Genomic DNA, 27,773 nt, shown 5'->3' on the forward strand with positions numbered 1-27,773 from the left:
ACCTGTTTTGGGGAAAGACCTGTTCTGAGAACACAGTTTTGCTCCAGCTGCGTTTTGGAACTTTAAGTGGTCACATGACAACCCAATCACATCTTTTGGCAATCATTGTAGCATTTTTTTTGGATGGCTGTGCCTGTGGGAAGCTGCGTGCATGATTCAGAGCCTGCATCTCTTTTTATCTACACTAGGCTTTTATCTCACCAGGCAGAAGCAGAAGGTCACTGACTTTTGCCCTTTTGGCTCTGTTTCTTTCAGTGCCTCAGGCTTCCCACCTGAATTTCTGTATTCTCTCTAAAGAAACCTGCCCTGGAAGTTTGCTTTTCTTTTCTTTTTTCTTTTCTTTCTTTCTTTTTTTTGAAACAATGTGTCTATTGCCTAAACATATCTTGCCTTTAAAATATCTGATGAAATATTCTGTGCCAAAGGACATAAATAGGGACTCATGACTTGGCTCAGAAACTTTCTGAGTACCTACCTTGCGCTCAGACAATGCAGAGGCAAAAGCTGCAGACTTACCCTTAATGGGTAAGTGGCTCTCATCCTTCCTAATGTTATGACCCTTCAATACTGTTCCTCATGTTTTGGTGACCCCCCCAGGCATAAACTTATTTTTGTTGCTACTTTATAGCTGATATTTTGCTACAGTTATGAATCATAATATAAATGTCTATGTTTTCTGATGGTCTTAGGTGACCCCTATGAAAGGGTTGTTCAACCCCTAGAGGGATCAACCCATAAGTTGAGATACACTGCTTAAAGAGCTATCACTGTGCTCTCTCTAAATGGCATCATTCACTGACTAAATGTAAAATGCACACTGAATATGTAAAATATCTCACTAATAATTTTTGCATTGATTACCCATTGGAATGAGGAAATTTTGAATGTACTGAGTTAAGCTACAGACGTTAGTTTACTTTTTTAAAAAAATAAATCTATGAGGGTGTCATCTATATGTGATCCACATTGTTTCCTCTTATGCACTGGCATGGATAAAGTTCAAATGAAGAGAGGGACGGTGCATAGAATAAAGACACGAAAATGAGTTGTAGGGGGGAAGAGAGAGAAGTACAATTCACTTGGGGAACCCGGAAAACTTCAAGGAAGCAGTGGCTTTAGAAATGAGTTTTGAGGAAGGCTGTGGGAAAAAGACTAGAGGTGACTTCACCCAGGATCAGGGTGGAGATTTTGATCTCAGTCAGTTGGAGGACCAGGAGAGCTGTGGCAGATTTAGAGTCCTCGGTGGTTGCAAGCTTGACTGTCCACCATAATGACCTGGAGCAGATTTTCTGGACTTGACTCTTTTCCTGACCTAGAAATCTGTGTGAAAGTGACCCCTCTGCTTCATGGAGTTTCTGAGTAATGGCTCTAGAGCTTATCTGATCAGTCTAGCAACAGAGTCATCAGGAGCTACCCACCTCCCATGATGTCCTCTTCCTTTGTTTGCCCTTTCCTTTGGAAGGAGGCATGGAGGGAGAAACGCCAGTGTGTGTGTGTGTGTGTGTGTGTGTGTGTGTGTGTGTGTGTGTGTCCATGTTTGTAAGAGCAAGAGGACAATTTATGGGAGTAGATTCTCTCCTTCTAAAACTCAGCTCAAAAGCAGTCCATGATAGACACTGTGTTGACAGTTAAGATGAAGGTATAGTATTTTCAAGCCAAATGAAGTTACCTATGTATATATAGACTAGTCAAGGAAAATACCTTTGCAGAAAAAGGCTGTGAGTTCTGTAAGAGTGATTGGGATTAGATCAGAGCTGGCATCATGAGTCAGACTGGAAGTCGGGAACACCATTGTCTGCCCTTTGTCTGAGATGAGTTCGTCTCAAAGCATCAAAGCTGACAGGGAATCACCAAGAAGAGAAGGTTTATGGAGCATCCAGTCCACACTCAAGTGTGCCCTGTGTATGGAGGGGCAGCTTCTGGTTTTGTGCTTGGTTTTCTTGGAAGGGATCTTTCTCAGAGGCATTTTCTATGTGGCTAGAACCGATAGGGAGAGAAGAGAAAAGCTGAACCCATGATGAGCACAAACCAAAGGCATTGACCAGAAAGTGTAGTGGGCGTCAGGAGGTTGGGATCCCTGGATTGGAGATGAGAGAGTAGGAGGGCGTTGTTTGCGGCTGAAGCTTTGAACCTGATCTCTCGGGCTCGACAGGAACACTCTGCAACCCACAATGACTCTTAGGCTCTGACTTCTAAGCTCCCCTCTTTGGGAGTGGGTAGGTTATGGGAGGGTGGGGCTTGGGGTGGATTTTCTAAGGAATTTACAGAATGTTCTGCCATCTGTAATTTCAACTATCTCAGAGAGTGTTGGGAGCAGCTGTGGGCTAATGAGCGTTCCCTGTTCTTTAGGGAAGTCCACTTGGTTCAAAATATGACTGTGGTGCTTGTGAATGCAGGGGAGTTTGGGTTACAGACTTGGCCTCCCAGGTCTGCTGATTGGACTTAATGACAAGATTAATCTCTTCATTGAGATGGCTTTTTGCTCCCAGGACAGAGGCGCATCTCAGAGACCCAGCACCTGCACAATGGCTTTGCTATAGTCACATGAGTTTGGGTTCCGGCTCCACTGCTAAACCTTTAGTCACTTATTTCTCTCAGCCAGAGATCAGCTAGGCCACAAGATAACAGTGACTTGTTCCTCATTTGTTTGCACTGAGGAAACAAGACAATGCCCCGAGTCTACCTAAGTATTCATTAACAAGCCTTGTTCTTTTGACTTCAAATTTAACACATCCGGATCTATATGATGATAAAGGTGACTCTAAAGTCACTATCTAGACCCATTTCCTTGATGGCATCTATGGTTCCCTCCGGGACAGGAACTCAAGAGTCTGAGGCTCCGCTTGTTTCTGGCAGGCTTTCTTAAGAGCACTGTCCCGCAGATCCTAGAGGTTGTGGGTAACATTTCTGCCTCTAAAAATCGTGCAGCTGTTGGGTGCAGGAGTTTGTGTGAAAGACAAGCAGTCAGAGCCCAAGGGGAGCTGCAAAGGAAAAAGACAGCTGCAAATTTGTCCCTGAGTAAATCAGATTCTGACATTTATTGGGCTATTTCCAGCAAGAAAACTGGAATGCAGGGTTACATTTTCCAGGAAGGACCTTAGCTTAGGAAGCTGGAATAACCAGCCTTGTCAATTGGGATGAGACTGCTTTAAAGGAAGGTCACAGGTTTGGAGGCACACAAACCTGGGATAGTCCTATTTCTCTTCCAACTTATAAGTGATTTGGGATGAGTTATTTAACCTGAGCCTCATTTTCTTCACTTAAAAAAAAAGTTATACTATAATCCAGATGTGGTGATTGTAGATGGTAGAAAGTGAGAAGAGACTGACAAATGGGTGGCATTTGCCGTATTTGGAGCTGGAGGGAGATCCCAGAAACCTCTAGACCTGGAGTCATCAATTCTTAAATTATGTCTGGTACAGGATAGTAGTTGGGGAGGAAAGGGCAGCAAGGCTGGGGTGGGTGGCCAGAGAGGAGAAAGATCAAAAGGCCTATAAATATCTCTCAAACTTTAAAATGCAAATTCCCTGCCTGTGGCCCAGTTGGGACCCAATCTTTCATTATCACCTTTCTGGGAAGAACAGTAGAAAGGGGGGTGGGGTGGCGTAGAGAGGAAGGTGACTACACTCTTTCCCTGTTTGGAGCATTGTGGTTCTGTCTATATCATTTTGTGACGAAGTGTAGGTATGTGATAAATATTTCATTCAAATTTGACCTCAAAATGTGGACAGCTAAGAAGTTAACTGCACATGATTTTCTTTGCAAATAGATTGTGATTCCATTTCCTAGAAGAGACTATCTAATCCTTACCATAATTCTTGGGACAAGAGAGGGAGGGTTGGGATAGGGTTTCTCCGCTTAGCCCTGTCTGTCCTGGGATGCCCTATGTCGACCAGGTTGGCTTTGAATTTACAGAGATTCTCCTCTCTCTCCCAAGTGCTGGGATTAAAGGTGTGTACCACCATGACTGGACTTACCATAATTTTTATAATCTGCATAGTTCTTGGGGTAGTAGACATGCTGGTTAGCTGCCGAATGGGTGGGTGGATAGGGAGTAGATGGATGAACAGAGAGAGGTGAACGAATGCATAGATGGGATAGATAGTAGATGGATGGATGGTGGATGGTAAATGGATGGTAAGTGGAGTGATAGATTGGTGTGTGGATGAATGTTTCAATGTTAACCTTATGTCATTTCACTAGTTGGTGACCTAGCTTTTAAGCCAGCACCCCTCCACTAGGTTTCACTGGAAACCGGGAAACATCATCCCTCGAGAAGAACAGCTGTAGTCCTCTGAGGAACTCTTATATAGCACACCCTTCCCTCGGGGGGCTTGAGTTCTGATCAGTTCCACAACCTACAAATGCATGAGGCTTCAGAGAAGCTTTGCCCTAACAGTTTTCCCAAAACAGTCGTTCTTCCCTTATGAGCCATACTGTTGGTGACTGATTGCTGTAGAAGGCGAAGAACTTTAGGTAAGCTCCACAGAGGAGACCTCTGAGAGTAAAAGGATCAGGAAACACTTGGTATTTATTTTGAGCCAGATGTTGGTGCATTGCCTCCACTGTAACCCTCAATGTGAGTCAGAAGCAACAAAACTGCTTCCTTGCTTTCCCATCTGGTCCGTTTTCTTTTCTCGTTAGCTTCACTTTCTCATGAAAATGTATCTAGCTTTTTTTTTTTTTTCCCATACAAAAGAAACTAACAAATACCCTGGCTTTATTTCCTCAACTAAGTCTTATCCAAGAATCAGAGTCCTCTCTTCTTCCTCTCTAATGACACCCGACACTCAAGACTCCTATGCAGTCCTTTCATCCCTAGGAAGCAACCTTTTCCAGCAGCGTTCTGAGGTTATCTAATCTCCTTTCCAACCAGCACTTACTATGTTTGTTATCCTTTTTTTCTTAGCTTATTTATGTACATGAGTGTTTTGCCTATGTGTATGTCTGCGTGTAGTGTCTACAGAGGCCAGAGAAAGCCCTGGGGGCTACAGTAAGTAATGACTGTGAACTGTCAGGTGGAATTGAACCCCCAGCCCTCTAGAACAGGAGTTCTCAACCTTCCTAATGCTGAAACCCTTTAATACAGTTTCTCATGTAGTGGTGACCCCAAACCATAAAATTATTTTGTTGTTACTTCATAGCCGTAGTTTTGCTGTCATTATGGATGGTAACCTGCATCTGATATGCAGGATATCTGATATGTAACACCCAAAGGGGTTGTAACCTACCTACAGGTTGAGAGCCATTGCTGCAAAACAGCCAGAGCTCTCAAACATGGAACCATTCCTCCAGCCTCTGTGGTTGTTATTCTTAAGACCAATGAGTCTGGCACCACAACTATGTTACAAATCGCTCAAGGAGAGACATCAGATATTATTCCTGCATACTCTATACCAGATCTAGCTTGTCTCTAAATTGTTATAGTATGCTGGTGATCCAAGCTTTTATTTCAGATAGATTTGAGTTCAAAGACTAATGCATTCATCCATTGAACTAGTACACATGAATAGGACGCTACCTGTTAAGTACTGCTGAAGCACCAGGAATATAACAAAAGGCAGTTCAACGTTTGCTCAGTTGCTTAGTTACTACAGCGATGGAGACAAGTGAACAACAAAATCCAAAGATTTACAAAGAAAGGAACAGGATAAGAGGCAAATCTGAAGGAGCAGAGTCTGTGAGACATGCGGTTGTTTAGCTCACAGAAGTACCAGCCGAAAAGCTGGCACTAGAGCAGTGGTGAGGAGTTAAATGTGGCTTTGAGAAGTCTTAGGTGAGAGAGTACCGAGTTAAGAGCTGAAACTCAGTGTTTCAGGCAAAGGAAGCAAACTGGTGCTGCCAGGCGAGGAGGGTAGGGGCAAAGTGGATGAGGTGAGGGGAAAGGGCATCCATGCAGGACCTTCTAGGCCCCTGTAAGGGAGGCTGGGATGGGATGAGGATGTAGCTTTATTGGTAGAGTACATGCCTAACATGCGTTCTATCTTCAATAGCAAGGGAATCGGGGGGAGTGACATATGCCTACAATCACAGCACCCTGGAGGGGGCAGGAAGAGAATCTTCATGAGACTCTATCTCAAACAGAAACCAGAACAAGAGTCTGGGATCCATACTATGTGAGGAGAAGCCATGGCAGCTCTCACACAGAAGGACGTTAGAGTGAGGTTTATTTGTGGTGTACTGTCTAACTTGTGCATGTCCTATGGAAGTCCTCCTGTGCTTCTAACCAGAAAGATTAAGTTTGAAAGCTATTTTTAAAACTCCTACAAGAGAAGAAGACACGTGCCCTTTAGAAGTAGTTGTGCAACCAGGAGACATACTTCCTGCTTGTGTGGCCTCAGGCATATCTTGTTGGGTTTTTTTCTTTTTTCCTTTTTTCAAAGTATTTTTTGTGCTCCAACCATATTTTTTTTTAAATTTATCCTTTTCTCAGACATTACACAGGCATATCCTTTTACTCCAAGTTGCTTTTAAGATCAGTTAGAAGAAAAAAGAAAAAAAAACCACTTAGGGGTGTCTCATTGCAAAGGACAAAAATGGAGATACTTTCAGTCCTGGCTTCTTTAGGAGCTGGCATGTGACCAGTGTCACCCATGTAGAGCTCTTCAGGAGAGAGGCAAGCCCAGGAAGTGTGGGATCTAGTGCGTGGTCTGTCACTCACATTCTACTCCCCCTTTACAAACCATTGCCTCCCCAAGCCCTGCACACACACAGAGACTGTGATCATTATTTTGTCTAATTCGGAATCTTTAAATGAATTTAGGATGACTTCTTGTTCATTAGGATGGGTTTCCTGAGATTCTGGTTACTCTGTTAGCTTGCTGTGAGTTAGATGGTAGATGCTGTCAACAGTGCCATCCATCTACCCACGTGGACTATGTAGAAACCAAGCCAAGGAGCCACAAGTGGAGAGAGAGAGGAAGAAGTGAACTTTAAGCTTGGAGTTAGTTGCTCTGGGTTCAAATCCTGGCCATGGTGTTTGTCAGACCTTTGATATGAATAAGTGCCTGTCCTTAAGATCTGTTGTAGTGCATAAACAAGGAACTTGAAGAATGTGTGGTGCATAGCAAAACTTTTGATGTATGCCTTCTTCTGTGATTGACTTTTGTATAACACTTTCCAAACCTGGAACTACCTCATAGTAATCATTTTGCCTAAATTCTCATCCCTTTTCCTGTGTAGAAATGACCATCATCTCAAGAAATGCTACACATTATAATGAGGCACATGTCAAAGAGAAGTTTTTCCTAATGTGTGGATATGACTAGTAAAAACCAGTGTGTTGGTCCTTAACATGTAACTGAGAGTCATGAGATCGGTTAGCAGATAGAGGAAGAGAAGGTGAAGTCTCCAGAGACTTGTCTAGGGATGCTCACCTATAGCAATGAGGGTAACTAATTATCCAGTCCACGGCCACATGGGCGTAAGAAAATGTCCTTTGGTCTGTTTCACAGGATGCAGACTTGCCTCTGCCAAGTCTTTTGACACTTCTGGAACCATCGCAGCTGTTAAGTGGCGGGGCCCTATTGAGGCTTAGTCTAGAGATGTCTGTGTTTGAACAGCCCTGTAAAAACTGCCTGCCATCAGACAGCTGGTCACAGCTTTTCTTTTAACAGAAAATGTGAAGACTTGTGGTACTTACACTGGTGTTTTGTAAACCACTTAATGATTTTAGAAAAAAAAATATATATATATAAAATATATATGCCATTTTGGGCATGCACTCAGGTTAGGGGGAGTCAAGATATAACAAACCTTGGGACATAATCATGCTTAAGATGATTATACTCTTAATCATGTAACTCCCACGAAGAGGTTCTGCTTTGGTGCTTATAAAGGCTTTCAAATATTGTCAAAATGATGAGTACAGAAGGGCCATCCAACTGCTAATGATTCTCCACTGCCAAACCAGGAAAAATTTATCCTTCCTGGAAAAAAACAAAACAAAACAAAACAAAACAACCAAAACCATTTCTTGACTGAAAAAAAAATCACCTTTTTGGACTAGTATTGTGTCATACTGACTCTGTAGCATGTCCCTTTAAGGCGATGTGGCAAGTCCTTTGAATGAGCCTAATGCAAGCTGTTAGCTGAGACCGATAAAAGGTTTCTCTGGCTTAGAAGGTGATAAACACTGCTATGTCAATCTACAGATGAAAGGAAGCTACCCTAGGGATGTCTTATTTAAGTCTTTTACCCCTATGTGCTACAGAGCAATAGGAGTAGTCACCCAGAAAGCATCTCACAGGGACACCTTGAAGTAGCTGAAGGTGACTAGTGATCAAGCCAAGGGAGGGACCCATTCAACTGGGTTTGGTCTTTTCTTCAGACAAATTGAAGAACTAAGACCCTGAATTCACCACCAGTCAGTATTCGCTCACTGAACGCTTTCTTTGCTAATCCCTGTGTGGATGTTGAGGATTCAGAAACACTAGATGCTTGGTGTAGTGTAGAAAAAAAATGCAAACAACCCCCAAAACACTGCCAGGTAACATTTCAAAAACATATAAGGAATAGTAAGGCCCCAGAGAAACAATGTTATTAGAGTATTAGAGTAGATGTTTACATCCAGTTTTCCATGAGTTAGCAAGTTGGTAAAGTAAAAAGGGCTAAGGTATTAACTCCTGAACAAGATTCTGAGGAATACAAAAATCAAATTTAATTCTAGCATCAGCGAGGAAATGGAAGAATTTTTAGAAGATAAATATTGTATTTCATTGAGGTATGGATAATAATCTTGAAAATACAAAAAGCAAAAGTCACCTAGGATGGTAAGTTACTCCATTTGAATGGCTTTTCAAAAGACAAGGGACGTATGCATTTCATGAGCAAAGGCATTGATCTCTGCTCAGTGAAAAGCAAGTGCTTTTGAGAGGCTAACACTTGAGCTTTACAACAGAGAATGCCTCATGCTGAAACTAGAGACTGCCATAGCCATCTGAGCTATGGAGTTCCTAGGCTACATTCTGCAAAGAAAGTATATTGCTGTGTATAGGTTCCAGTGGGCTAGGGAGAGGCCATGCATACAACAGTTGGTGTACTAAGATATTTCCTAGTACTCTGTACACACAAAACTTAAAAGTCTTCCCTTTTGCTTGCATTCTAGTTTGGGAAATAGATAATAAAAAGTCACAAGCAAACAACTGCACAATATGTCAGGCATTGGTAATAGAGCTGTAGATTGTGGTAGAATTATACTAAAAAGTCAGGAAAGATGTCCAGGTCTGAGGCAAGAACTGAGTGTACAAAACATATTTACAGATACAGAGAATCTCCTCCACTAAGTAGGAAATCTGACTTCCACCTTTAGTGGTTTTTTATTAAAAAAATAATATGTTTACGGGCACCCTGCATGTATGTCTACACACCACGTACATGCCTGGCACCCCTGGAGGCCACAAGAGGGCATTGGGTTCTCTGAAACCAAGTTAGAGATGGTTGTGAGCTTCTGTGTAGATGCTGGAAGTTCAACCCAGTTCTCCCTAACCACCGAGTCACCTCTCCAGTCCAACTTTAGCATCATTTTAACCCAAATGGCCTAAAGAAATTCCTTTTAAACTCACAAACACATCACCAATTGCCACACAGAATGTAAGAACTATGCAGGAAAACTGCGCTTAATAACTGTGCTGGGTGACTGGATGAACATTAGTTACCAATTGTAGTTCTGCAAATACATTATACACTTTCCAGAATTATAACCATAGCTCATAGGTTCTTAGGATCTCTTTTAGGGTGCTAACCTGGTGAGCTTCCTTTTTCCAGGTATCGCTACCCCATATTACCTAGTACAGGATTTTTACTCAAAGGCAGTGTTTGGGCTCTATTTAGCTTGAAATTAAATCTGAAATGCTCTTCCAAATGATAGTACCTGGCATCTATCATCTGTTAAGTGCCCCAATGTGCCAGCAGTGGCAGTTAATTTACAGAAATTAAAACAGGCTTGTAGGATGCATTCATCACTTAATCTCTAGGGCCTAGTGATGTCTATCACTTAATAGATGTGACATAAATATTTCAATGAGTCTCAGAAAGGTGAGGAAATATCTGGGGAAATCTGTAGCAGAAAAGCCCTTGAGCAGCTCTCTGCTCCCAAACCCCGTGGGAGAGAGACCTCACCGCCTGATCAGGTGGGCACTCCTGAGGCTGCAGAGCGGAGGAGACCACCAACACTGCCCACCCCTGCCCACATCCCTGGCCCAAGAGGCAACTGTATAAGGCCTCTGGGTTCCCGTAGGGGAGGGCCCGGGAGCGGCAGGACCCCTGCGCCTGAGACACTGCCGGAACCTGAAGGAAACAGACCGGATAAACAGTTCTCTGCACCCAAATCCCGTGGGAGGGAGAGCTGAACCTTCAGAGAGGCGGACACGCCTGGGAAACCAGAAGAGACTGCACTCTGTGCACATCCAGGCGCCAGAGGAAAACACCAAACGTCATCAGAAACCCTGGTGCACGGAGGCTCCCGGAAGGAGCGGCACAGATTTTCCCGGTCGCTGCCACAGCGGAGAGGACTTAGGCAGTACCCCACGAGCAAACTTGAGCCTTGGAACCACAGGTAGGACCAATTTTTCCCCTGCAAGAGACCTGCCTGGTGAACTCAAGACACAGGCCCACAGGAACAGCTGAAGACCTGTAGAGAGGAAAAACTACACGCCCGAAAGCAGAACACTCTGTCCCCATAACTGGCTGAAAGAAAACAGGAAAACAGGTCTACAGCACTCCTGACACACAGGTTATAGGACAGTCTAGCCACTGTCAGAAATAGCAGAACAAAGTAACACTAGAGATAATCTGATGGCGAGAGGCAAGCACAGGAACTCAAGCAACAGAAACCAAGACTACATGGCATCATCGGAGCCCAATTCTCCCACCAAAGCAAACACGGAATATCCAAACACACCAGAAAAGCAAGACCTAGTTTCAAAATCATATTTGATCATGATGCTGGAGGACTTCAAGAAAGACATAAAGAACTCCCTTAGAGAACAAGTAGAAGCCTACAGAGAGGAATCGCAAAAATCCCTGAAAGAATTCCAGGAAAACACAATCAAACAGTTGAAGGAATTAAAAATGGAAATAGAAGCAATCAAGAAAGAACACATGGAAACAACCCTGGACATAGAAAATCAAAAGAAAAGACAAGGAGCTGTAGATACAAGCTTCACCAACAGAATTCAAGAGATGGAAGAGAGAATCTCGGGAGCAGAAGATTCCATAGAAATCATTGACTCAACTGTCAAAGATAATGTAAAGCGGAAAAAGCTACTGGTCCAAAACATACAGGAAATCCAGGACTCAATGAGAAGATCAAACCTAAGGATAATAGGTATAGAAGAGAGTGAAGACTCCCAGCTCAAAGGACCAGTAAATATCTTCAACAAAATCATAGAAGAAAACTTCCCTAACCTAAAAAAAGAGATACCCATAGGTATACAAGAAGCCTACAGAACTCCAAATAGATTGGACCAGAAAAGAAACACCTCCCGTCACATAATTGTCAAAACACCAAACGCACAAAATAAAGAAAGAATATTAAAAGCAGTAAGGGAAAAAGGTCAAGTAACATATAAAGGCAGACCTATCAGAATCACACCAGACTTTTTGCCAGAAACTATGAAGGCCAGAAGATCCTGGACAGATGTCATACAGACCCTAAGAGAACACAAATGCCAGCCCAGGTTACTGTATCCTGCAAAACTCTCAATTAACATAGATGGAGAAACCAAGATATTCCATGACAAAACCAAATTTACACAATATCTTTCTACAAGTCCAGCACTACAAAGGATAATAAAGGGTAAAGCCCAACATAAGGAGGCAAGCTATACCCTAGAAGCAAGAAACTAATCATCTTGGCAACAAAACAAAGAGAATGAAAGCACACAAACATAACCTCACTTCCAAATATGAATATAACGGGAAGCAATAATCACTATTCCTTAATATCTCTCAATATCAATGGCCTCAACTCCCCAATAAAAAGACATAGATTAACAAACTGGATACGCAACGAGGACCCTGCATTCTGCTGCCTACAGGAAACACACCTCAGAGACAAAGACAGACATTACCTCAGAGTGAAAGGCTGGAAAACAATTTTCCAAGCAAATGGTCAGAAGAAGCAAGCTGGAGTAGCCATTCTAATATCAAATAAAATCAATTTTCAACTAAAAGTCATCAAAAAAGATAAGGAAGGACACTTCATATTCATCAAAGGAAAAATCCACCAAGATGAAGTCTCAATCCTAAATATCTATGCCCCAAATACAAGGGCACCTACATATGTAAAAGAAACCTTACTAAAGCTCAAAACACACATTGCACCTCACACAATAATAGTGGGAGATTTCAACACCCCACTCTCATCAATGGACAGATCATGGAAACAGAAATTAAACAGAGATGTAGACAGACTAAGAGAAGTCATGAGCCAAATGGACTTAACGGATATTTATAGAACATTCTATCCTAAAGCAAAAGGATATACCTTCTTCTCAGCTCCTCATGGTACTTTCTCCAAAATTGACCATATAATTGGTCAAAAAACGGGCCTCAACAGGTACAGAAAGATAGAAATAATCCCATGCGTGCTATCGGACCACCACGGCCTAAAACTGGTCTTCAATAACAATAAGGGAAGAATGCCCACATATACGTGGAAATTGAACAATGCTCTACTCAATGATAACCTGGTCAAGGAAGAAATAAAGAAAGAAATTAAAAACTTTTTAGAATTTAATGAAAATGAAGATACAACATACCCAAACTTATGGGACACAATGAAAGCTGTGCTAAGAGGAAAACTCATAGCGCTGAGTGCCTGCAGAAAGAAACAGGAAAGAGCATATGTCAGCAGCTTGACAGCACACCTAAAAGCTCTAGAACAAAAAGAAGCAAATACACCCAGGAGGAGTAGAAGGCAGGAAATAATCAAACTCAGAGCTGAAATCAACCAAGTAGAAACAAAAAGGACCATAGAAAGAATCAACAGAACCAAAAGTTGGTTCTTTGAGAAAATCAACAAGATAGATAAACCCTTAGCCAGACTAACGAGAGGACACAGAGAGTGCGTCCAAATTAACAAAATCAAAAATGAAAAGGGAGACATAACTACAGATTCAGAGGAAATTCAAAAAATCATCAGATCTTACTATAAAAACCTATATTCAACAAAACTTGAAAATCTTCAGGAAATGGACAATTTCCTAGACAGATACCAGGTATCGAAGTTAAATCAGGAACAGATAAACCAGTTAAACAACCCCATAACTCCTAAGGAAATAGAAGCAGTCATTAAAGGTCTCCCAACCAAAAAGAGCCCAGGTCCAGACGGGTTTAGTGCAAAATTCTATCAAACCTTCATAGAAGACCTTATACCAATATTATCCAAACTATTCCACAAAATTGAAACAGATGGAGCCCTACCGAATTCCTTCTATGAAGCCACAATTACTCTTATACCTAAACCACACAAAGACCCAACAAAGAAAGAGAACTTCAGACCAATTTCCCTTATGAATATCGACGCAAAAATACTCAATAAAATCCTGGCAAACCGAATTCAAGAGCACATCAAAACAATCATCCACCATGATCAAGTAGGCTTCATCCCAGGCATGCAGGGATGGTTTAATATAAGGAAAACCATCAACGTGATCCATCATATAAACAAACTGAAAGAACAGAACCACATGATCATTTCATTAGATGCTGAGAAAGCATTTGCCAAAATTCAACACCCCTTCATGATAAAAGTCCTGGAAAGAATAGGAATTCAAGGCCCATACCTAAACATAGTAAAAGCCATATACAGCAAACCAGTTGCTAACATTAAACTAAATGGAGAGAAACTTGAAGCAATCCCACTAAAATCAGGGACTAGACAAGGCTGCCCACTCTCTCCCTACTTATTCAATATAGTTCTTGAAGTTCTAGCCAGAGCAATCAGACAACAAAAGGAGATCAAGGGGATACAGATCGGAAAAGAAGAGGTCAAAATATCACTATTTGCAGACGACATGATAGTATATTTAAGTGATCCCAAAAGTTCCACCAGAGAACTACTAAAGCTGATAAACAACTTCAGCAAAGTGGCTGGGTATAAAATTAACTCAAATAAATCAGTTGCCTTCCTCTATACAAAAGAGAAACAAGCCGAGAAAGAAATTAGGGAAACGACACCCTTCATAATAGACCCAAATAATATAAAGTACCTCGGTGTGACTTTAACCAAGCAAGTAAAAGATCTGTACAATAAGAACTTCAAGACACTGAGGAAAGAAATTGAAGAAGACCTCAGAAGATGGAAAGATCTCCCATGCTCATGGATTGGCAGGATTAATATAGTAAAAATGGCCATTTTACCAAAAGCAATCTACAGATTCAATGCAATCCCCATCAAAATACCAATCCAATTCTTCAAAGAGTTAGACAGAACAATTTGCAAATTCATCTGGAATAACAAAAAACCCAGGATAGCTAAAGCTATCCTCAACAATAAGAGGACTTCAGGGGGAATCACTATCCCTGAAGTCAAGCAGTATTACAGAGCAATAGTGATAAAAACTGCATGGTATTGGTACAGAGACAGACAGATAGACCAATGGAATAGAATTGAAGACCCAGAAATGAACCCACACACCTATGGTCACTTGATTTTTGACAAAGGAGCCAAAACCATCCAATGGAAAAAAGATAGCATTTTCAGCAAATGGTGCTGGTTCAACTGGAGGGCAACATGTAGAAGAATGCAGATCGATCCATGCTTATCACCCTGTACAAAGCTTAAGTCCAAGTGGATCAAGGACCTCCACATCAAACCAGACACACTCAAACTAATAGAAGAAAAACTAGGGAAGCATCTGGAACACATGGGCACTGGAAAAAATTTCCTGAACAAAACACCAATGGCTTATACTCTAAGATCAAGAATCGACAAATGGGATCTCATAAAACTGCAAAGCTTCTGTAAGGCAAAGGACACTGTGGTTAGGACAAAACGGCAACCAACAGATTGGGAAAAGATCTTTACCAATCCTATAACAGATAGAGGCCTTATATCCAAAATATACAAAGAACTCAAGAAGTTAGACCGCAGGGAAACAAATAACCCTATTAAAAAATGGGGTTCAGAGCTAAACAAAGAATTCACAGCTGAGGAATGCCGAATGGCTGAGAAACACCTAAAGAAAAAGCTTCAACATCTTTAGTCATAAGGGAAATGCAAATCAAAACAACCCTGAGATTTCACCTCACACCAGTGAGAATGGCTAAGATCAAAAACTCAGGTGACAGCAGATGCTGGCGAGGATGTGGAGAAAGAGGAACACTCCTCCATTGTTGGTGGGATTGCAGACTGGTAAAACCATTCTGGAAATCAGTCTGGAGGTTCCTCAGAAAATTGGACATTGAACTGCCTGAGGATCCAGCCATACCTCTCTTGGGCATATACCCAAAAGATGCCTCAACATATAAAAGAGACACGTGCTCCACTTTGTTCATCGCAGCCTTATTTATAATAGCCAGAAACTGGAAAGAACCCAGATGCCCTTCAACAGAGGAATGGATACAGAAAATGTGGTACATCTACACAATGGAATATTACTCAGCTATCAAAAACAACGAGTTTATGAAATTCGTAGGCAAATGGTTGGAACTGGAAAATATCATCCTGAGTGAGCTAACCCACTCACAGAAAGACATACATGGTATGCACTCATTGATAAGTGGCTATTAGCCCAAATGCTTGAATTACCCTAGATCCCTAGAACAAAGGAAACTCAAGACGGATGATCAAAATGTGAATGCTTCACTCCTTCTTTAAATGAGGAAAAAGAATACCCTTGGCAGGGAAGGGAGAGGCAAAGATTAAAACAGAGACTGAAGGAACACCCATTCAGAGCCTGCCCCACAGGTGGCCCATACATATACAGCCACCCAATTAGACAAGATGGATGAAGCAAAGAAGTGCAGACCGACAGGAGCCGGATGTAGATCGCTCCTGAGAGACACAGCCAGAATACAGCAAATACAGAGGTGAATGCCAGCAGCAAACCACTGAACTGAGAATAGGTCCCCCGTTGAAGGAATCAGAGAAAGAACTGGAAGAGCTTGAAGGTGCTCGAGACCCCAAAAGTACAACAATGTCAAGCAACCAGAGCTTCCAGGGACTAAGCCACTACCTAAAGACTATACATGGACTGACCCTGGACTCTGTCCCCATAGGTAGCAATGAATATCCTAGTAAGAGCACCAGTGGAAGGGGAAGCCCTGGGTCCTGCTAAGACTGAACCCCCAGTGAACTAGACTATGCGGGGAGGGTGGCAATGGGGGGAGGCTTGGGAGGGGAACACCCATAAGGAAGGGGAGGGGGGAGGGTGATGTTTGTCCGGAAACCGGGAAAGGGAATAACACTTGAAATGTATATAAGAAATACTCAAGTTAATAAAAAAAAAAAAAAAAAAAAAAAAAAAAAAAGCCCTTGAAACTAGGCATAGCTGACAAAAAAAGCATTTATCATTGTTACCCCATGGAAGAGAGTCTCCCTCAGTGTGAACTATGGAAGAAAGCCTAAGGACTTCAGCCTGACCTCACAAAGTCTGTAGCAGAGAAGTCAGAGAAGGGGTTCAGTGTGGAGGCAAAAGAAAAACCAATTTGCAGGGCTCAAGTAGCCAGAGGCAGACTTTTAGTAGAATATTTGAAAGCCAACACAATGAGGTGATGAATGCAAATATAAACAAAATTTCATAAGAGAAGTCTACGCACAGGTGTCATGAGTCTATCAGCAAGAAACCAGAACATACAACAGAGACTTTGAGAACAGCCAGGACAGTGAAAGACACCTTGAAGAGGGAATGAAAGCTGGTGTCACACCCGAGACTAGTGTCCACAGATTTATAAGGAATCCAGACCACCCATTCCTACCCCATTTTGTTACCTTTATTTCATAAAACTCCAAGAGCACCTATGAATATTATGTATTTCCCTGGATTACATGGTCCTATCTGCCTGTAACAATGCACAAATCAAGATAAGGCACTTGGGAATTTTTAATGGGATATTTTCCTAAACATTCAAGACATGGCAATACAGTTGCCAGAGTTGGTGGAAGCATTGCACAGAACTTAGCTGAATATTTACCACAGCTGGCACACAACGCACGTCAGTTTTCCTTTCTTCCTTGGCAACTTGGGTGATTTCTACCTTGTGGCTATGAATAGTAATGTCAGAGTCACTTGTATACTTTTTTTTCTTTTTTCAAATGTGGTTGTATGTTTTCACTGAGTATATGTCTGGGAGAATTACTTGGTACCTGATATTGAAGAACCATGAAACTTTTTCAAAATGGCTTCCTACCTCACACTTTTACTACAGTGGGTTATGAAGTTCCAATTTATGTTCTTGGCACTATTTTTTTTTTTTTTAAGTTTAGCCATCCTAGCAACTGTGAAGTGGGAACTACTGGTGGCTTGCATTTATATTTTCCCAGTTGACTGGAAAAATTTTCATATATATGCTTATTAGCCCTTTTTTTTTTTGCCTTTAGAGCAGTCTATTTAGGCATTTTCTCATTTTTAGTATATGTGCTGCCGAAGCGAGCACCATTTTCTCATTTTTAAAATTATCTTTTTACTACTGAATTGTAAGAGTTCTTTTTACAGGTAATTTATACCTATGATTTTGAATGTTTTCTCTCATTACAGACTGTTAACACTTATGCCATTTAAAATGTTTAGATAAAAATCTAGGGTTTTATGCCTATGTTTTAAAAATTTATTCACTTTACATCCAAATATCAGCATTCTTCTCCTTCCAGTACCCTTTCAGAAATCCTTCCCCAGTCCCTCTTCCTGTATTTTGAGAAACCCCCTTCTGGGTGTACCCTCCCCCAAAACACACACACACACACACACACACACACACACACACACACACACGCATGCACACACCCTCTCCCATTGAGGCCAGCCAAAGCAGCCTAGTTAGGAGATGATCCATAGGCAGACAGGCAACAGGCTCAGGAACAGACCCTGCTCCAGTTATTGGGGGACCCACAAGAAGACCAAGCTGCTTATCTGCTACATATGTGCAGGAAGCCTAGGTCCAGCCCATGTATGTTCTTTGGTTGGTGATTCAATCTCTGGGATCCCAAGGGTGCAGGTTAGTTGACTCTGTTGGTCTTCCTGTAGAATCCCTGTCCTCTTCAAGTCCCTAGGTCTGTTTTAATGTTGTATTCAAGAAGCCCTTATCCAATCAAAAACGAAAGATTTCAGCCTCTTTTCAGATTTTTAAATTTCATATATATGCATACGCATGTGTGCATGTGTCCCAGGATGCCTAGCTTTGGATCCTAGATTTGGAGTTATAGGTATTCATGAGCAACCCCACATGCGTAGTAAGTGTTCTTATTGAGCCATCTCTCCAGCCCTCAGCCTATTTTACTTTCTCCTAGAGTTTTAGATCCCAAGTTATTGATTCAAATTGCATTTAAAAAAATGATATGAAGGCTGGGTGGTGGTGGTGCACATCTTTAATCGCAGTACCTGGGAAGCAAAGGCAGGTGAATTTCTGAGTTTGATGCTAGCATGGTCTATGTATTGAGAAAAGGACAGAACTGTCCTCTCCTTGGGACAGACGATGAGAACTGCCTTGAATGGAGATGTGATGTCCTCTTACAGAGCAACGGTTCACAGGATGCAACTTCTGTGACATTAGCACCCCTCAACTGATTATCAGAAGCTCTTCAAAACTTTCTTTTCTCTTGAGTATCTTCATACCAAGTTTGCTCTTGGTACATCTGGTCTGGACCTCTGCAGCATCTGTCTAGAATGCCTTTGAAAACCTAATTTAGAGTTAATTATTCTACCCAGCCTGTTATAAATGGATCATTTGTTTCCATCACTGAGAAACATGGAACTTCAAACCCTGGTCTCAAGTCATTTTCTAGTAGAGGTAATAATGGACAGGATAGAAAACCTAACCTGTTGTTCTCTTGTTATCTTGTATTAACTTGCAAATATCACTCTTGTCTAATGTCCTACAACCACTTCCCCACTATTGTAAACATCTATTGCTCAAGGGCCTATCTTTTCTAGACAACACAGTTTCTGTACCGTTCTTGGTTTTGAGAGCAGGGATGGGGCAGTTAAATGAACCAGGCACCTGAAAGGGAACAACTTTATATTTACCCTTTGTCCACCAGCTGCATAGATATTTGGTAATGTCCTGGCCTGTGAGCTGAAGATATTACAGGCCTGATATATATTATATTAGTTTCTAGTGGATTAGAAGTATCAGTGTCAGCATTCCCCTAGTTGGAAATTCATGCATACATCAAGCCTTGGATTTGAAATGTTGTTAGTTCCCAATAGGTCTGTGGCCATTTCATGATTTACTATCTACCATGAGTACTCTTGCTATTAGATGCACCTGAAGAAAGAAGTATGAGGTAAGGATTAAAATCGTTCTTACACGAACAGCCAAAAATTCCAGAAGCATTTATTGAGACTTGTTTCCCCACTGAATTGTCTTCATACTGGCTAAAAATTCAACTGACCATAATGTGAGGGCATATTTCTAGACTCAATTCTGTCCAACTGATTTAGCATTTATCTACACACCTACCCTTATATCAGTATAAAATATTTAAGTTAAACAGCTTTGTAGTAATCAGGAATCAGGAAGGGTGAATTCTCCAATTGTCCCAAGAAGTGCTATTTTGTTAAATTTCTATCTGAATAATGAAATCAGCTTGCCATGTTCTGGGGGTGGGGAGAGGAGCAAACAGACATGAGATCGATGGGATTGGATTGAAACCAAACAGTTGTTTATCTTCCTCTTCATTGGTTAGTTTTTCCAGACAGGGTTTTTCTGTGTAGCCTTGGCTGTCCTGGAACTTGCTCTGTAGAGCAGGCTGGTATCCAACTCTTCCTCCCAAGTGCTGGCAAGTAAATGCAACAGTCTAACAGTACCACCAAGGTAAGTCTTCTGAGCCACGATCTGCAATGTCTCTTTTTATTTACACTTTCATTTTGTCCATTGTTTTTCAATGGTCACTAATTTTGTCATGTTCAATGTGTTCATTTTCTTCATGTTGTAAACAGAGTAACTTTAATCTTCTTGGTTAAATTTCAGTCATACACTGAATATACAGAACTACAACTATGTAGTTAGTAAACTATTTTTTGAATTTTGCAACCTTGCAAACTTACTCTTCACTTTTAATAGTTTTTATTTTGGTTTAAAAAATTTTTTTTTTGTTTTTTCAAAACAGGAATTCTGTGTAGCCCTGGCTGTCCTGGAACTAACTCTGCCTACCAGGCTAGTCTTGAATTTAGAGATCCACTTACCTCTGCCTTCCAAATGCTGGCATTAAAGAAGTGTGTCACCAAGCCTGGCTTGCTTTTAATACGTTTTTGATGGATTCCTTAGGATCCTCTACTTTCAGGCTCCAGTCACATACAAACAGCTGTAACTCTACATGCCTTTAGGATTTTTACAATTTATGTAAGATTTAAGACTTATAGGAATTAAAGTCAACATTACATGCAAACTAAAATTTAAGACAAAAGGGAACAGTTCTATAGATTACAAACAAAACAGAAAAATAAAATCACAAGAACCAAACTGGAAAGATGGGATCCACACCATTACTATTATTACTGTGTGATCCTGAGGAAGCTTCCAATTCTCTTTTGGTTTACATCTGATTTAAAATATTTCCTGCTTACAGTGCCTGTGAACTTCTGAATGTATATAAGGTAACTTTCCTTACCAAGACTTCACAATCACACTTCACTACACATCCTCTTCCATTTTCACTCCTCAAACATGACATTACTAAAAGTGGAAGAGCATGCTAATGGTTCTTTAACATGAAGGGGAAATACAGCCATTAGGAAGGGTCATAAAAGATACTGCAACACCATTATAAAGTGTTACCATCTTGAGGATGGCTAGACAGTAAACAGTTGCTTTAGACCCTAACATAAGATGAACAAAAAATGATAAAGCATTTACTTTGTCAAGAAATAATATGTTAAAGCTAGATAATATAAAGATACCTCAAGAAGACATTCAAATGTTCTAAAAAAAAAAACCATTTCAAGTTGTCACCAGAGGCTCATCTTTTATAGTCAAAATTTTAATTTTTTTCCTTTCTTAGATAACTGAGATTGGTCTGACAATCTCCATATACCAGAAGATGACTTTGAACTCCTGGTGCATGATCCTCTGGACTCTTTTAACCTCAGACATGCTGTGATTATAGGCATGAGCCACACCTAGCTGTTAACATTTTAAAATTACAATTTTGATTTAAATGGCACATAGTCATGTACATTTTCTACCAAACCCAAGTTTGCTTGGCTTCTGCTCATGTTACCAGCATTTACACACATTAAATTTAAGTATTATAAAGTCTACTTTGAGTGTTCTGGAACCTGAGCTTTAACCTCTGGCGTAAAGGGAGAGGACTTTCCCAGCAGTCAGCAGAGTCCTCATCCTTGTTATGACATTGTAGAAAACTCTGGGGATTTCTTGCTGGATCTGAGAACTTGTTTTCTTCATCTTCAGCTATTTTAAAAGACTCAGTACACAGTTTGGTTTCGTTAGATTCATCTTTCGGATTTCTGTGTTTGTTGTGAGTACTGTCTCTGTCATGGACTAGGCTATGATTATGAGAGCTGTGTTTCAATTTAGGAGCAGTATACTTAGCTTTCCAGGACACTGCAGCATTCTCTTCATCTGAGGAATCTCTCTTGAGGCAAACACTACTCTTCTTGACAAGGTTCTTAGTTTTCACATCAACTTTTGGATTATGAGGTACAGCAGCAGTTGGCAGCCCAACTTGAAGACTGGAAGTCTTTACTGCTTCGTCATTGAAAGAATAAGGTAAGGAAGTATTCACCCTGAAGTTTTCTTGAAGGAAGTGGCTGTCTAGAACTTTAGAGTTTCTGAGCTCTTTCTGAAGATATACCCCTGTAAGATCCTTCGAAAAATGGGATGAACCACCAGAGCTACTGTAAGCAATGCAAGAGTGATTCATTGTTAGGGGTAAACTTTCCAGGTCAGCATCTGCTCCTACATTATACTGAGGGCATGAAGATTTTATATGTATTCTTTCCTTTAGAGGCAAATCGTGAAGATGTAAACCAGTGATGCTGGAAAGGAGATGCTCTTCAGGACCACTCTTCTGAAGACCTCTATTGGACACTTTGTTGCTTAAGGTACATTGTTCTGATTCATATGACAACTGTTCAAAGGCAGGAAGGATGGCTGATGATTCAGGTTCTGATTGTAAATCTTGAGAGAAAGTGTTTCTTTGAACTGCTGGAGAATTACTAAAAGAAGTACCTGCCCAGTCAATGGTACTCAAGTGTAGATCAGTAATCACAGAAATATTATGGGATGAAGAACTGGGCTGACTACACTCTGAAACTAGAAAATTACTGACATCTTTAGTTTGCTTTACAGCCAAAGTTCTTGGAGAAGGCATTAACTGTTCTTGCAAATTCAAACCAAGAGCATTTTCAGGGGAAACAAAACTACTCAATGAGGGAGAAGTAGACTCCTGTGCTAAAATAGGATCTGGAGAAATTTCCAAATCAAATTTGGGATTCTGCTTGGGGAAGGCTTTTGATATAGGTTCTAAAGTAATAAGTGACTGGGAACTGATCACATCATCTGATTCTGGTAGATGGCTTCCTTTGGGCTTAATTTTTATATCTGAAAAGAAAGAAACAAATATCTTTCCTTTTCTTCATTAGGGTAAACAAACAAACAAACAAATACAAGAAAAAAAAATCAAGCAAAAACAAAAATAGTACCCTAAACCAAAAAGTTAAACCACTAATCTAGGTAAGATTTTTTTTGCCCACCTCCACCCACTACCCAACACATTCCTATAAACATTGTAAAATATTTTCTTTTGGAAAAATGTCATTATTGAGTTACTTTCCTTACTAATCTCTGAGGGGTAAAGAAAATGAACTTACAACACAAAACATATTGGCAGGAGCCGCTCTAAACTTAGCGAGCGATAGCATCACAGCACACTTGTATCCTGTACTTAACTTATTCAAGTGAGTCAACACAGTGGTGAGCTCCCAGCACTGTTTTAAAAGGACGAGTGTGGGGCTTGGTACAAGATGTAGAGATAGAATACTTGGCTGGTAGGCCCTAAAGTGTGGTCCCAGCACAGCAGCACCAAAAGATCAAGTACATGAGGACACAGAAGCAAGAGCACTGTTCTCACTCTTGATTTACAAAACTTTCAACTAAATGTAGACACGATCAGGATCAGTTCAGACAGGTCAGGTGACTCTCCAGAAACACTAGAGCATGGCACATTCAACATACCCTTACTTTTCTGTTTCTTCCCTTTAGTTTCTGACTGTTGTTTCTGGTAGATAGCTACAACTTCAGGATAGGCTGCTTCAAACAGTGATGCTTCTTCGATTGTAAGGAGATCCAGTCCTCCAGGTTGTGTATCTTCTACCGAATAATGTTCTAGATTAAAAATATAACAAACAAAGCAGACAACTAAAGATTTTAAAACAGATAGATAATTCACCACAAACCTTGCTCTACGACGCTGTCGTTTCTCTATTATTTATTCCTGGTAGTTTCATACAGAAATAGAGTATCCTGCTCACTTACTGTAACCTCCTCATTGCTCTTGCTGGCTGCTGGCTCTTTCCTTCCTCCTCCTATCCTCATGGATTTTGTTGGTGTTGATTTTTAAACTGACTTTACTTCCTTTTCCTATTAAGATCTGAAAGGGAGATTTCTTCTCACGTTAAAACTTTAAATTTTCTTGTTTCAGAAACGGCAGCATCAGTTGAGAGAACAGATTCTATCCAGTTTCCTTCAAATTTCATAACTTTATTTTCTTTAAGGCTGAATAAAATGCTATAGTGTTATTTAGTATAATTTTTCATGATTTATCATTTACTGCTATACATCTAGATTGTGTCTTATCTAACGTGACTACAGTAACAATAAGTATGTATGTTTCTGGAAGGACAGTCCTTTGAGAATCTGCCTAGGATTGGCATAGCTGGATCCTACAATAATTCTATTTGTTTATTTAGTTTTCCTACTTTTTAAAAGGAATTTCTATGCTGATTTACACAGTTAGCTGTACCAATTTTACACTCCTACCAACAGTGAATAAAGAGTTTGTTACTCAAAAAAAAAAAAAAAAAGATGTAAAGAGTGGGTATGAAGTATTGCTATGACAGACCTGACCATACAGTTTTGGGGAGGATTGTGGAAGGACTTTGGAACTCTGGGCTAAGCTCTATAGGCTGTTCTGAAGGAGCTTGGAAGATAAGAATGTTGAGATCAATGCTGAGGAAAAAGGCCTGGCTTCTGAGGTTTCAGAGAAAAATTTGAGAGTTCCCTAAAGACTGTATGGGGGTCATTGCTTTTCTGAATTAAGATTTTTGTAGTTCCAATCAGCTGAAAAATCACAAGAAACAGCTGTGATTGATAAGAGACCAGTGCCACTGAAGAGAAACCCTTGCTTTGCCGGAATAACTGATACTTCTAAGATGGGGATGAGAAACTAGTGGTGATTAAGAGTGAATCAGCAGAGAGGTGGTGGCACACACCTTTAATCCCAGCACCAGGGAGGCAGAGGCAGGTGGCCAGCCTGGTCTACAGAGCAAGTTTCAGGACAGCCAGGGCTACTCAAAAAAAAAAAAAAAAAATCCTGTCTTGAAAAAAACAAAACAAAACAAAAAAGAAGAGAGAACCATTGAGTGGCTGTACCTTTTGCAGGCAGCCAAACCTGGTATTATGAGCGTCACCTAAGTGGTTGATTTTGAAGACCTGAGGGAGTTGTGGAGAAGAGCTGAGATTTGGTACTGTGAGGGCTTACAGGAGGTCACTGGTGAAGATGAAGCATCTGTGCAGTTCAAGATCCAGGACTGAAGAGGTCATGCAGAGGTTGCGGTTCAGCACCATGGAAAGAACCAGGAGAGGCTATTGGTGAAAGTGCAGCCCAGTGGCAGCGGGAGAGGACTGGCAAGGAGAGCAGCAGCTCTGACATCAAGGCAATCTATGCGACATACTCATATCACATAGCAGCACTTATACTCATATCACACAGCAGCACTTATACCCATATCACACAGCAGCACTTATACTCATATCACACAGCAGCACTTATACCCATATCACACAGCAGCACTTATACCCATATCACACAGCAGCACTTATACCCATATCACACAGCAGCACTTTGGAGTCCCAAACCTGATCTGAGTTCTATACTGCTGAACTTTGGTTTGACTCGAATGTGACTCCAACTGTGCTCTGGTTCTTCCCTGATAGAGTAAGAAATTATTTAATTTATTTTGATTTTATAGGAGCCCACAGTTAAGAGACTGGATTTTTAGAGTTTTCCATAGACATGGGATTTTAAAAGAGAAGTTGGAGATTTTGTTTTGTTTTTGTTTGTTTTTTTAAGAAACTGAACTTTTAAATATTTGAATTGGTAAAGGTTGTGGAATTTTTAGCCTATGTTTGTATTTTGATATTAAAATGAGGTAGAAGGAAAAGAACTGAATCCTGCAAATTGTTCTTCAATCTTCATTTACACTATAGCATGCCCTTGTGTGGCTGATCCCCATAATCCTATACATAAATACATAAAAATAAAAGCCCATGAGTCTGTGGTCATTTCCACCCACTTTTCTGGTCTGTAGTCCGGAAGCTGATCCAGAGCTCACACTCTTTTGATGTTGTAGCAAAAGTACAAGTTCCTCTTAAAACTAGATATAATAGGGGAAAGGGAGAAAGTTTTTAGCTACTCGTCACTCACCCCCATTGCTTTAGAAACAGCTTAATATAAGACCCCAAAGACAAGACAGTGGTGGAACCAATTTCTTAAGAAATACAAATCACAACTACTTTGGCATTATTTCCAAACATTAAAGAAATGTCAGAGACATTAAAAGTAAAAGCACTTGAATTTTATCACCTTTATTAGTCAATATGTATTTAAAATAAAAAGGTAAAATAAAAACATAAAATTTATAGTGCATGTGATTTTTCATAAGCATGTATGTATTTTATATATTCGCTACTTTACATTTGAATCAAATGCTATAAATTAAACATTCTGTGTATAACCAATACATACCAGGCTTTTCCCATTCTATTTCAAGACAACAGACTCCATTTCTGATTCGAGGTTTAACAATTCTGAAAAACAAATTCATATTACCAAGGTCTAAATATACAAATTATTTGTAAAATTTTAGCTTATACACTTCAATCTCCATTAATATTCGATGTAAAAATATAAGGAATTACTGCCTACATATTCTTTGGAAATAATTGAGTAATTTCATTGTGAGGTAGAGTTGAAAATCGTTGGATTTACTCAATATGTGTGTGTATTATATTTATTCATTTTATTTTATGTGTGAGTGTTTAATCTACAAGTATGTAGTTGTATATGTACCAGCTGCATGCCTGGTGCCCAAGGAGGTCAGAAGAGGGACTCAGATGCCCTGGAACTGGACTGGCAGGTGGCTATGAACCAGCAGGTAGATTCTAGGAACTGAACCCAGGTCCTCTGCAAGAGCAACAAGTGTTCTTGACCTCTGAATGGTCTCTTCAGTCCCCATTGTATTTTCATTATTATGGAGTATCGCTTTTTCAATGATTTCTGTTTTAAAGTCTACTTTGTTACACTTCTTTGGTATTTGCCTACTAAATCTTAAATCTTTGTTTTTGAACTTTGTGCACATAGTTTGCATTTTTTGAAATTTTTAGTCTTCACTTATCCAATGTAATCTGTATTTTTTAAAGTTATTTATTTTATTATATGAGTACACTGTAGTTTTCAAACATACCAGAAGAGATTATCAGATCCCATTATAGATGGTTGTGAGCCACCATGTGGGTACTGGGAATTGAACTCAGGACCTTTGGAAGAACAGTCAGTGCTCTTAACCCATGAGCCATCTCTCCAGCCCGTAATCTGCATTTTTTTTTTGGTTCTTTTTTTTTTTTTTTTTCCCCCCCCCCGGAGCTGGGGACCGAACCCAGGGCCTTGCGCTTCCTAGGCAAGCGCTCTACCACTGAGCTAAATCCCCAACCCCCGTAATCTGCATTTTTTTTTTAATTTATTTATTATATATAAGTACACTGTCACTGTCTTCAGACACACCAGAAGAGGGCATCGGATCTCCTTACAGATGGTTGTGAGCCACCATGTGGTTGCTGGGAATTGAACTCATGACCTCTGGAAGAGCAGTCGGGTGCTCTTAACCGCTGAGCCATCTCTCCAGTCCCGTAATCTGCATTTTTATAGACAAATTTAATCCACTTACATTTATTGTGACTAGTGAAAGCTGGACTCATTCAAAACTCTGTTTTATGTTAGCAGTTTTTTTCTTTGCTACTCACTTTCTCTTTCATATATACTCTTGGATTTTAACTGTAATTCTGTAATTATTTGAATGTCATTATATTTCTAGTAGTAACATATCCATACACAACAATCATAATACTCTCAAAAAATGTATTAAAGATTTAAGACTAACATTTGAAATACAATCTAAGATAAAGAGCTATACCATTTATCAATCGTTATGTGAATATAACTATGCACGTGTATAATTTCACTCAGTTCATTAAAAAAAAAAAATTGACCAATGTTTCAGCCCACATTTTCCTCCTGGCTTCTTCACTCTGTTTCTTGATGTTTACTTTTTAAATAGTACTTTGTAAGCATGTGTGTTTGCTTGTTTTGAGAA

The 27,773-nt window shown here is 40.3% G+C and overlaps 1 protein-coding gene across 8 annotated transcripts in view; it reads right to left on the minus strand.

Moving 5' to 3' along the window:
* Positions 1-19,477: 19,477 nt before the first annotated feature.
* The window catches only part of Gen1 (GEN1 Holliday junction 5' flap endonuclease), a 30,806-nt gene continuing 22,510 nt past the window's right edge, over positions 19,478-27,773 (minus strand). For 2 of the 8 annotated variants that reach the window (XM_006239896.4, XM_063261649.1), the window contains 3 exons: positions 26,150-26,211; positions 23,359-23,508; positions 19,478-22,725 (listed from right to left, as the gene is read on the minus strand). In XM_006239896.4, coding sequence (XP_006239958.1) covers positions 21,404-22,725; positions 23,359-23,508; positions 26,150-26,211 — 1,534 coding nt within the window. In that variant the 3' untranslated portion in view covers positions 19,478-21,403. Of the gene's footprint in view, positions 22,726-23,354; positions 23,509-24,883; positions 24,933-26,149; positions 26,212-27,773 lie in introns of those variants that run through there. The other 6 variants (XR_010052061.1, XR_005505464.2, XM_039111944.2 and 3 more) reach the window with 6 other exon arrangements.

Source organism: Rattus norvegicus, chromosome 6 (genome assembly GCF_036323735.1).
Source record: "Rattus norvegicus strain BN/NHsdMcwi chromosome 6, GRCr8, whole genome shotgun sequence".
In the NCBI taxonomy this organism is placed as follows: domain Eukaryota; kingdom Metazoa; phylum Chordata; class Mammalia; order Rodentia; family Muridae; genus Rattus; species Rattus norvegicus.